This window comes from Gracilinanus agilis, chromosome 1, assembly GCF_016433145.1.
Source record: "Gracilinanus agilis isolate LMUSP501 chromosome 1, AgileGrace, whole genome shotgun sequence".
In the NCBI taxonomy this organism is placed as follows: Eukaryota; Metazoa; Chordata; class Mammalia; order Didelphimorphia; family Didelphidae; genus Gracilinanus; species Gracilinanus agilis.
Window position 1 is genome coordinate 754,793,109 of NC_058130.1, and position 11,677 is coordinate 754,804,785.

At 42.5% G+C, this 11,677-nt stretch overlaps 1 protein-coding gene across 1 annotated transcript in view; it reads right to left on the reverse strand.

Annotated features, from left to right (window-relative positions):
* LOC123256859 (P2X purinoceptor 7-like) overlaps positions 1-11,677 on the reverse strand; it is an 81,946-nt gene that overhangs the window by 5,161 nt on the left and 65,108 nt on the right. The window contains 7 exon segments of the mRNA XM_044685415.1: positions 1,537-1,640; positions 2,819-2,851; positions 2,854-2,989; positions 5,159-5,288; positions 5,396-5,476; positions 7,398-7,494; positions 11,459-11,531. Of these exon segments, the coding sequence (XP_044541350.1) occupies positions 1,537-1,640; positions 2,819-2,851; positions 2,854-2,989; positions 5,159-5,288; positions 5,396-5,476; positions 7,398-7,494; positions 11,459-11,531 (654 nt within the window).

An 11,677-nucleotide genomic window follows, 5' to 3' on the forward strand; every position in this document is an offset into this window, starting at 1 on the left:
TCTTCTCTCTCTCTCTCTCTCTCTCTCTCTCTCTCTCTCTCTCTCTCTCTCTCTCTCTTTTTCTCTCTCTCCCCTCCTTCTCTTTCTTCCCCCTCTCAATCCACTTACTTCTTCCTTCTCTCCCTATCTCTCCTTCCTCTCCCCTTCCATTTTTCTCCCCTTTCTCTCTGTCTTTCTATCCCTGGGGATTTGGGGAAAAGCTTTTAAACTTTATTTCTCTTCCTAAAAATAGCTTTCTAAAAACCTAACGGGCTGAAAGATTATAAAGAAATCTGAAGACTGCATTAATTTCAAATAATAAAACAGACAGTATTTAACAACACTTTTATGGTTTTTAAATAAATGGTTTTAGGAGCAGCTAGGTAGCTTAGTGGATAGAGAGCACAGGCCTGGAGTCAGGAGGATCTAGGTTCAAATGTGACCATCGATACTTTCTAGCTGTGTGCCCCTGAGCAAGTCACTTAACTCCCATTACCTAGCCCTTACTGCTCTTCTGCTTTAGAATCAATACATAGTATGGATTCTAAGACAAAAATTAAGGGTTGAAAAATAGATAAATAGTTTCAATTGTAAGTATGTTAGGAAGTGGAATTGAATGTAGAGCTGGTTGGGTAACGCAACAGATTCAGTTGAAAGATAAATAGAGACTACTAGTTTGCACTTTCTTATGGAGCCCCTGGGGAGGAACAAACCCAGCCCCTCTCTCCATTACCCTTTTTAAAAAACCCTTACCTTCTCTCTTAGAACTGATACTAAATGGGGGCAGTTGGGTAGCTTCAGTGGATTGAGAACCAGGCCCAGAGAGGGAGGTCCTGGGTTCAAATCTGGCCTCAGACACTTCTTAGCTGTGTGACCCTAGACAAGTCACTTAACCCCCATTGCCTACCCTTACCACTCTTCTACCTTGGAAGCAATACATAGTATTGATTCCAAGATGGAAGGTAAGGGTTTAAAAAAAAAAAGAAAGAAAAGAATTGATGCTAAATATAGGTTGCAAGGCAGAAGAGGAGTAATGGCTAGGCAATTGGGGCTAAGTGACTTACCCAGAGCCACACAGCTAGGAAGTGTCTGAGGTCCCAATTTGAATCCAGGACCTCTTGCCTCCAGGCCTAGCTCTCTATCTAGTGAGCCACCTCCCTGCCCTGCCCCCCATTACCTTTTGAGAAAAAATGATAGAGGAAGACATCATCTTAAATGTCTGCCATATCCTATGGAGTCCATCTGTAAGAGATAGCCAGCAGCATGAAAGATTTCTGAAATCAGGTATGAGTTCATTTTTGCCTTTGTGTTCCCTGTATCTACCATAGTGCCAAGCACATAGTAGGTACTTAACACACCCTTATCAAATTGAATTGATTTGGATTGGATAATGGGTATAACCTGGCTTTTCCTAACTGGCGAAGTCGTACATAATTATTTTGAGAGTTTTTTGAAAAATCTTTTGGATGCCATCATTTTCTCTTTCTACAAAGCTTTCTTCCATTTTGTTAAACGCATAACCTAACATTTTATTCTAAGTGACTCTCAGTGCTTTACCTGTTTCCATTCTCCAGAGAACTCAGCATCATCCTGGGAGCTGATGCTCTCCGGTTTGGCGTAAGGACTCAAAGTACATTCACTACCATCTGACTGGCGGATTGCTCCTCATGGTTTCCCAATCTAGTTTCTGCTGACAGTGAAGGGCTTTATTTTGGTGTTTCGAATTACAGGTTTAGAGCTGGAAGGGACCTTGGAGACAATCTAGTGACTCACTCATTTAGCAAGCATTTATTAGGCGGTTAGCTCCTGACATGAATATTTATATAGCTAGGTGCAAAGGTGGAGCTTCTAGGTGGCACAGTGGATAGAGTTCCAAGCCCTGCAGTCAGGAAGTCTCATCATCTTCTTAAGCTCAAAACCAGCCTCAGACACTAACTAGTTGGGTGACCCTGGGCAAGTCATTGAACATTGTTTGCCTCAGTTTCCTCATCTGCAAAATGAACTACAGAAGGAAATGGCAAATCACTCCAGAATCTTTGCAAGAAAACCCCAAAAGGTGCCATGAAGTCAACAATAACAACGAAGAGTACTAGATAGATAGATGGATATATAGATATAAAGAGATAGATAGATAGATAGATAGATAGATGGAAGATAGATAGATGGAAGATAGATACATACATATGATGGATAGATAGATATATAGATGGATAGACAGATGGATAGATGGATGGAAGGATACACACATACATACATACATACATATGATGGATGGTTAGATAGATAGATATAAAGAAATAGATAGATACATACATATGATGGATGGATGGATAGATAGATGGATAGTCAGATGGATAGATGGATAGATAGATATAAAGAGATAGATAGATACTTACATATATATAATATGATGGATGGATGGATGGATAGATAGATAGATAGATAGATAGATAGATAGATAGATAGATAGATAGATAGATAGATAGATAGATAGATGGATAGATAGAAGGATGGATAGATGGATGGATGGATGGATGGATGGATGGATGGATAGATGGATGGATGGATAGATAGATGGATGGATGGATGGATAGATGGATAGATGGGCAGATAGATGATACATAGATGAATAGTTAGAAAGATGGATGGATGGATGGATACATAGATAGAGATAGATAGATAATAGAAGGATAAAGGATAAATATAAAGCTAGAGGGGTAAATAGATAGATAGATAGATAGAGGGATAGAGAGATAAATAAGACAGAACATTTATTAAGCATTTACTATGAGCCAGTCACCATGCTGCCAAAATACTGACAAAACCTAGGCAAGCCAACTTCCTGCTATTAGTGATTCATTATAGTGCCTCACCTGAAGTTATAGCCAGGATATAAGGACTCAATGGTGGTCCTATCATCGAGTCGACGGAAACTATATTTTGGACGGCAGGAATGAAACCATGAGTCCAAGTTGCAGTTCCAGTAGATCTCAATGCCCATAATTCCACCCTGGAAACATGAAATACAAGATAACATTAAATACTTCAGGGCACAGGTTCACTTCACTGTCATGAATACTAGACCTTAGCTTCTACCAAACTGGTCCATACTCTCCCACAATGGGCTCAAGGTTTTCTGCTATCCATACCTCTGCTCCTTTGCTCTTTTCTGATATGGCCTCCATTTTCCACTTAGCCATCCTTCCAGATCTAAATCAAAGCTTCATGAATTCCCCCCACAAGAAACACAGTCCAAAGGGACCCTCTTCCTTCCATTGATTTCTCTAGCACCTACCATTCATTCCACTCACTCAATGTTAAGAGAAATGTCTATTTCTCATGTTTTCAATTCAATTCCAATACCCCTGAGGGCAGAGAGCGTATTTTATTGTGGACTATATTCCCCATAGTATGGTTGGCACTCATTATGACCAGATGAGCACTCATTGGAAATATTGTAACGGGGATCCTTTTTTGGGGGTAGAGAATAGTTCAGATGACCTCTGAGGTTCCTTCCAACTTGGGGATTCGATGTCTCTGGGTTTAAATGTTTGTTGACTGACACTTTTCTTTTTTTTTTTAAACCCTTACCTTCCGTCTTGGAGTCAATACTGTGTATTGGCTCCAAGGCAGAAGAGTGGTAAAGGCTGGGCAATGGGGTCAAGTGACTTGCCCAGGATCACACAGCTGGGAAGTGTCTGAGGCCAAATTTGAACCTGGGACCTCCCGTATCTAAGCCTGACTCTCAATCCACTGAGCTACCCAGCTGCCCCCAACTGGCACTTTTCTTGAAAATATAGAATAAGGCTCCTCAGAAGCAGAGTAGGCTCAGGTTAAGCAAAGTGAATTGAGCCTCCATAGCTGGTCATCATTCAAATGAAAAGCACATGAGGATCTTATTCCCTGTGTCACTCCTACATTAGTGGAGAGCATACATGCAAAGAAACCCAGATGAACATAAAGGAAGATGCCAGCCCCATTCAACAATAAGTAGGCCTGAGGATATGAGAACAAAAGCCAAATAATCCATGCCACCAAAGAGTTGATGTTCTAGTTTATCCTAATTCTAAAGAAACTACCACTCCCTAAATCCCTTAGTTTGTGTATTACAAGGACTGGTTGGTTGCTCAGTTTTAAGAATGAATAGATAGATGAATAAATGAATGAATAAAAAATGAAAACAACTCAACAATAACAAGAAAGTATACTTGGTAGATAGAGAGAGGACTAAATGAATAGAGAGACAGAGAGACACACACAGAGAGAGACAGACACAAAAGAGAGACGAGAGAAAGAGAGAGAGAGAGAGAGAGAGAGAGAGAGAGAGAGAGAGAGAGAGAGAGAGAGAGAGATTACTTTAAAGAGCTTGTTGTTCAGTCATTTTAGTTGTGTCTGACCCTTCATGACTCCATTTGGGGTTTTCTTTGCAGAGATACTGGAGTGGTTGGCCATTTCCTTCTCCAGCTCATTTATTTGACAGATGACAGACTGAGGCAAACAAGGTTAAGTGATTTGCCCAGGTTCATAACCCAGTAAGTGTCTGAGGCCGTATTTGAACTCAGAACCTCTTGTCTCCAGGTCTGGCACTCTATCTATCCACTGAGCCACCTAGCTGGCCCTTAAATGCTATTTTTTGATGCTACTACTTCTATAACCTGAGACTTATTCTTTCCTCCAATGAAAGGTTTTGCGAATATTTTCCAAGCTTAAAGCTCAAGCTACACTCATTTCATTCATTAGACCTTTGACTAATGGAATGTGGAATAATCTGTGCTATTTCTCATTATCATGAAGGGAGAGAGCAGTAGCAACTTGAACTACTGATGTGGCACCTCATAGACGTGTCCAGTCTTTGTGGTGGTCTTCATCTTAACACTACTCAATTCTGCCTTTAAACTCAGAACTCTTGGGGACAGCTGGGTAGCTCAGTGGGTTGAGAGTCAGGCCTAGGGACGGGAGGTCCTGGGTTCAAATCTGGCCTCAGACACTTCCTGGCTGTGTGACTCTGGACAAGTCACTTGACCCCCATTGCCTACCCTTACCACTCTTCTAACTAGGAGCCAATACACAGAAGTTAAAGGTTTAAGATAAAATAAAAAAAATAAACTCAGAACTCTTTTAAGGCAAGAAATCCCAGGCACAGGCACTCTTCTTTGCCAAAAAAAAAAAAATTGCTTACCTGCACTGCCACATCAGAAAAATTCTCCCCTACTTCTTGGAAGATATCTCCCAGCCGAAAGATTGGACACTGAGGATTATGAGTCTTATGAAACGTGCAAGTAATGTTGACTCCTGGCAAAATGTTTCTTCTGAAAAAAAAAATTATAGTTTTAAAAGAAGGAAAATCGAACAATCTTCATTAAAAAGTTGTGGCCACCTCATTTTTAGGGCTGAGTCAGCATCTTGGCGCACTTACGTGGTGTAGTTGTGGCCTGGGAAATCAATGTTGTTCTTTATGAGCACGGTGAAGTTTTCAGCACTAATTAGGAGAGCTGGCCTGGGAGGAAGAAATGTAACATGAGTGGGAATGACCGTGGAGCAGATCCAAATCTCAACATTTTTAGATGTTGTCTATAGAGATTTATTTAAGCACTTCCTATCAGGAGAATGCCATGGCAGCTGAGAGGAAGAAAAACAACAACGACAAAAAGGGTTAATGAGATGGTTCTGATCTAGTAAGGGAATCTGGCAAACACAGAAAAGAGTCCGAATATCAAACAATCTATGGAAAATCCACAAGAGAAGGGCAAATCAAGTGGTCTATGAGATCTAAGCTAGGAATGATCATTATCGACCCAGAATGTGAGAGGTGCTGAACGGCCGGTGTTTCAAGAAAGAGCTGGGGATGAAAAGAAAATAGAGAGAATGACACTTCCTAGCTGTGTGACCCTAGGTAAGTCACTTAAATCCCATTGCCTAGCCCTTACCAATCTTCTGCCTTGGAACCAATACACAGCATTGATTCTAAGACAGAAGGTAGGGTTTAGGGGGCAGCTGGGTAGCTCAGTGGATTGAGAGCCAGGCCTAGAGACAGGAGGTCCTGGGTTCAAATCTGGCCTCAGACACTTCCCAGCTGTGTGATCCTGGGTAAGTCACTTGACCCCCATTGCCTACCCTTACCACTCTTCTGCCTTGAAGCCAATACCAAGTATTGACTCCAAGATGGAAGGTAAGGGTTATAATAATAATAATAATAATAATAATAATAATAATAATAATAATAAAGATAGGGTTTTAAAAAATTAGATAGAATTACCTCATAAGATCATGGGTTTATAAATTAAAGGGACCTCAGAAGCCATCTTGTATAATCCCTGCATTTATAGATGAAGAAACTGAGGTCCTGAGTAGAATATAGAGAAAAATCTTCTTCCCCCCCTTTGCAAAAGGTGAAAAATGATTCCCTGTCAGGGACCTGGTCCAGCTATACTGATGTTTATCCCTCAGACTCCTGCAGAACTACAGAGCCCAGAACTTTTTTAAACCTTTACCTTCCGTCTTAAAATCGATTCTGTGTATTGGTTCCAAGGCAGAAGAGCAGTAAGGGCGAGGCAATGGGGGTTAAGGGACTTGCCCAGGGTCACACAGCTGGGAAGTGTCTGAGTCCAGATTTGAACTCAAGACTTTCTGTCTCCAGATCTGGTGCTCTATCCACTGAACCACCCAGCTGCCTCAAGTTCAGCCTTTTAAGGGACCAGCAGGGGTACAACCAGTCTTCCTTCAGCGAATGGCTTCATCCTTAGGAAGGGATGCAGTTTGTAGACACATATCTAAGGTGAATGTAACATCTCGTTGTCCCTTGCTTTCTGTAATGACATCCTGGACTTCTTGGGCTTGGGGAAAGGAGGTCGTCAGAGACCAGCTCCTCTATATAGGTCTTCCTGTAGGTTTTCCCCAGGGGGTCTAGCCCTGGAAATCTTCTCTAATCTTCACCCCACCCCCACCCCCACCACTGTGCAGGTACCGATGGATGGAGAGCCTCCCTGACTGGCGGTTATCCTGTTCTCCTTTGCCATGACTCTCTCTAGGGCCAGTGCTTTATCTTTTACACCACGAGGGCTCCAGCCTTCCTGGGTCCCGCTTTCAGTGTTAAGCAGCTTCTATATCCAGACTGGCTGTGTCCCCGCATTGGCCTGCCTGCTGTCCTGGCTTTCCTTCATCCCCCAAAGATCAGACATAGCCTTAGGTCTGGTTTTGTCACTGTAGATAGGTAGATTCAAGTGTCTGTGCTCAAGTCACACGTTGTTTATTTAGCTTGTTTCCCAGCTGTGTGACCTTGGGCAAGTCACTTGATCCCTAATGTCTAACCCTTACTGCTCTTCTGCCTTAGAACCAATACTTAGCATTGATCCCAAGACAGAAGGAAAAGCTATAAAAAATACTACAGAAGGTGGAAACTGCTACCACTTGTTACTTACCGAGGAGCGTCTCGCTCTTGTTCTACAGGGCACCAGGCGGAGACCTCGCAGGTTTTTTGGGTTGCGCTGTACGGCACACACTTTCCTGTCTGAATCCCTGTAGGAAGCATATTCTTAGAGATGCAAAGGACCTGTTGGATATCATGCAGCCCAGCTCCCCTGGCCCCAAATCGAGACACGACTAAGCCATCGAGAAAATCTCTCTAGATTCCTAGATTGCCCATTAAGCCCAATTCCTTTCTCTCTTCCCTTGCGAGGGGCGAAACATCATTCCCTTTTAGGTACCCAGTTCCAACTCCTCTGATATTTGCCTCCCAGAATCCTGTAGGATTATAGAGCTCAGCCTTTTTTTTCTTAAGTCCTTATCTTCTACCTTAGAATTGACACTAAGTATCAGTTCTAAGGCCGAAGAGCAGAAAGGGCTAGGCAATTGGAGTTAAGTGACTTGCCCAGGGTCACACAGCTAGGAAGTATCTGAGGTCATTGAAATAAACCAAGGAAGACAAAAGAATTCTCTTTCATGAATGAAAGTCTGTCTTGGCTCTCCTTCTACCTGCCTGTCCAATTCTGTTCTGTTTCCTTTGCTGGATTAACATGCACATCCCACTCTCTAACTTTGGGATCCCAGGCAGGCCCTTCTCCCTATCCACCCCTTTTCATCATCTCATCTGTTCCCAGGAGTTCAAAACCATCCCTATGCAGAGAACTCCAAATCTAGATACTTAGCTCTAGTTTGTTTGTTTTTTAAAACCTTCACTTTCTGTCTTATTATCAAATTTTTAAAGCTCTTCTTGGAATCAATACTAAATATTGTTTCCAAGGCAGAAGAGTGGTAAGAGCTAGACAATAGGGGTTAAGTGACTTGTCCAGGGTCACACAGCCAGGAAGTGTCCGAGGCCCGTTTTGAACTCAGGATCTCCTGTCTTTAGGCCTAACGCTTTATCCACTGAGCCATGTAGGTGCCCCAACCCTAGACTTTTTCTGAGCTATGATCCTGCATCGCCAAATGCCTATGGGACAATTCTACCTGGAAGTTCCATAGGTATGTAAAACTCAACTTGTCCTAAATAGAACTCCTCTTCTGTCTGTCTCTGTCTCTGTTGCTGTCTCTCTCTCTCTCTCTCTCTCTCTCTCTCTCTCTCTCTCTCTCTCTCTCTCTCATACACACACACACACACACACACACACACACACGCACGCATGCACGCACACATGCACGCATGCACCCCTAAATCTGGCCTTTTCCAAATTTCTCTTGGCACTCTCATCCTTCCAGTCACATAAGAGAATCATTGTCTCAGCGGGGATGAAAAGAACCACCACTGAGCAGGGTCAAGAAGATACAAGGAAAAAAGAGTATCCAGAGAGGGAGATTGGCCAACAAAGTCAACTGTTCCAGAGAGGCCATTAAGAGGAGAACTGAGAAAGACCTTGGAGAGAGCAACACTCAATCGAGCTTTGGCCATGGAAGGCCCATTGCAAGGCATTGAGGAATAAAAGTTGAAAAAGTAGAAGCTGTGCATCTAGACAGCTTTTTCTAGGAGCTTAGCTATGAAAAAGGAGTAAATGGTAAGGTAACTTTTAAAAACTCTTACCTTCTTGTCTTAGAATTCATGCTAAGTATTGGTTCTAAGGCAGAAGAGGGGTAAGGGCTAGGAAAATGGAGTTAAGTGACTTGTCCAGGGTCACCCAGCTAGGAAGTGTCTGAGGCCAGATTTGACCCCAGCGCCTCTCATCCCGGGGTCTGGCTCTCTATCCACTGAGCCTCCTAGATGCCCCTGTAAGATAATAACTCTAGGGAATAGCAAGATGAAGTGAAGGGTTTGTTTTTTTTGTTTGTTTTGTTTGTTTTGTTTTAGGATGATGGAGAAGATTGGGGCATGATTGTAGGCATCAGGGAAGGAGCCAGGAGATATGGAGAGATGCAGAAAGGCTATCTGCCAGAGGAATTATGATAGGATCCAGAGCACAAGTAGAGGACCTGGCATTGGCAAGGAGAAGAAACTGAAACAGAGAAGGAGAGGGTGGGGGGGGATGATAGGGAGGTTATTCAAAGCCTGAAACTGGCAGGGAAAGAGCTGAAGGATGGCCATTTCCTTTCTAACATGGCACCACTCTAGCTCAGGCCCCCATCACCTCTCTCCTGGACTATAACAATTGACTCCTCATTGGTCTTCCTGACTCCAGTCTCTTTCCCCTCTAATTCGTCTTACCTATAGCCAAAGGGCCAGCTAAGTGGTACAGTGGATAGAGTTCCAAGTCTGGAGTCAGAAAGGCCCGAGTTCAAATCCACCCTCAGACACTTCCTGGCTATGTGACCCTGGGCGAATTACTTTAACCCCATTTGCCTCAGTTCCTTCATCTGTCAAATGAACTAGGAAAGGAAATGGCAAGCTAGCTATATGACCCTGGACAATTATTTTACCCTGTTTGCCTCAATTTCCCCAGCTGTCAAATGAGCTGGAGAAGGAAATGGCAAACTAACCATGTGGCCCTGATCAAGTAATTTAACCCTATTGGCCTCAGTTCCCTCATCTGTTAAATGAGCTAGAAAAGGAAATGGCAAGCTAGTTGTGTGAACCTGGGCAAGTCACTTTACCCTGTTTGCCTCAGTTTCCTCATTTGTCAAATGGGCTGGAAAATAAAATGGCAAGCTAGCTGTGTTTTCCTCATCTGTCAGTTTCCTCATCTGTCAAATGAAGGAAATGGCAAACCACTCCAGGATCTTTGCAAGAAAACCCCAAACGGGATTATGAAGAGTCTTGGACATAACTGAAAGTACTAAATACCACCACCATGACCTTATTTCTGCTTTGAATATGTATTTTTCCTAACATGGGCACATATTTTCTCCAATAAAATGTAAGACTTGGCGGAGGCGGGATTGTTTCTTTCTTTATACCTGCCACATAACCATGTCTGGTTTTAACAATAATTTAAGAATTAATAAAATTTTCTTGATTAATTGTTCATTTGAGTGTCTTCTAAAGAAAGCTCCCTGAGGGCAGGCCATGCTTGGGAGCTTTTTCTGGCTTTTTGCCTAGGCCAGTTAGAATGCTCACTTCTAGTAATGTAAATAATGTGCTCTTTACCCCAAGTGGAGGAAATGATGGATACAGATTTTGCTATAAGTCGTGTTTCCCGAGGAGTTTATTGTTATTGGCCGAATGGTAGCGTCAAGTGATGATGGGAAGGAAACAAGCATTTATTAGACATCTGCTATAGGTCTGCTAAACATTTCATAAATATTATCTCATTTGATCCTCACAAAAACCCTGGGAGGTGAGTGCTGTTGTCAGTTCCGTTTTATAGTTGAGGAAATTGAGGTGAAGTAACTTGTCCAGGGTCTCACAGCTAATATGTATCCGAGTCTGGATTTGAACTCAGTTCTTCCTGCCTCCAGGTTCAGTACTCTATCCACCCTAGCACCTAAGGCAAGACACCAAAATCTGGGTCCTGCCAGAGGCTCAGTTGTGGTAGGGATTGAATCCTAAGGCTCCTCCCCATGCAGGTCACACTCATTTCCCCAATATTGACCTAAGATTCAGGCCGCTGACCGGAACACAAAAAGAGGCAGGCCAAAAGGATCTTGACTGTAGACCAATGTGATAACCAACACCAGCAGAGGAAAGCTATGCTCAGCCGAATCAAGGTTGTAACCTCATGGAATAACTTTTCCTGCCCCAAATGACCTTCCTTGGCAATGGAGATGTAAGTCTTTTGTGGGTCGCCAAATATTCCGCAAGCATCTCATTTCCTTTCGACATCTAACCTAAACTACCAGGGGACTAGTCTGAGCCAGCCCTTTCTTAAATTAAATTAAAGTAATTTAATAATAAAATTAATGTGTTATTATTATTATTTATTATATTATATATAATTATATATTGTATGTAAATTAATTATTATTAAATTAATTTAATTTAATAATTTCTTAAATTAAATTAAACCCTCTTCCTTAATTACTCTTCGGCAATGAAGATGGGGAGGTAGGGGATGGGCTTCTCATCCAGGACTCACCTTTCCATCACACAGTCTTAGGAATTTGAAACAACAGATACCTTTGCTCAGTGGGTCCTTCTTCCCTTTCTTACACCCCTGGTCAGTGGAACAGAGAGTCCTGCGGGTGGGATACTGCCAAGGAAAGGACAGGACAAAACAGAATGAGGTACCATGATGAATTTAGGAAGTCCCACTACTACCCACTATTAGTTACATAATCTTATTGGTGTGTGTGTGTGTGTGTGTGTGTGTGTGTGTGTGTGTGTGTGTGTGTGTGT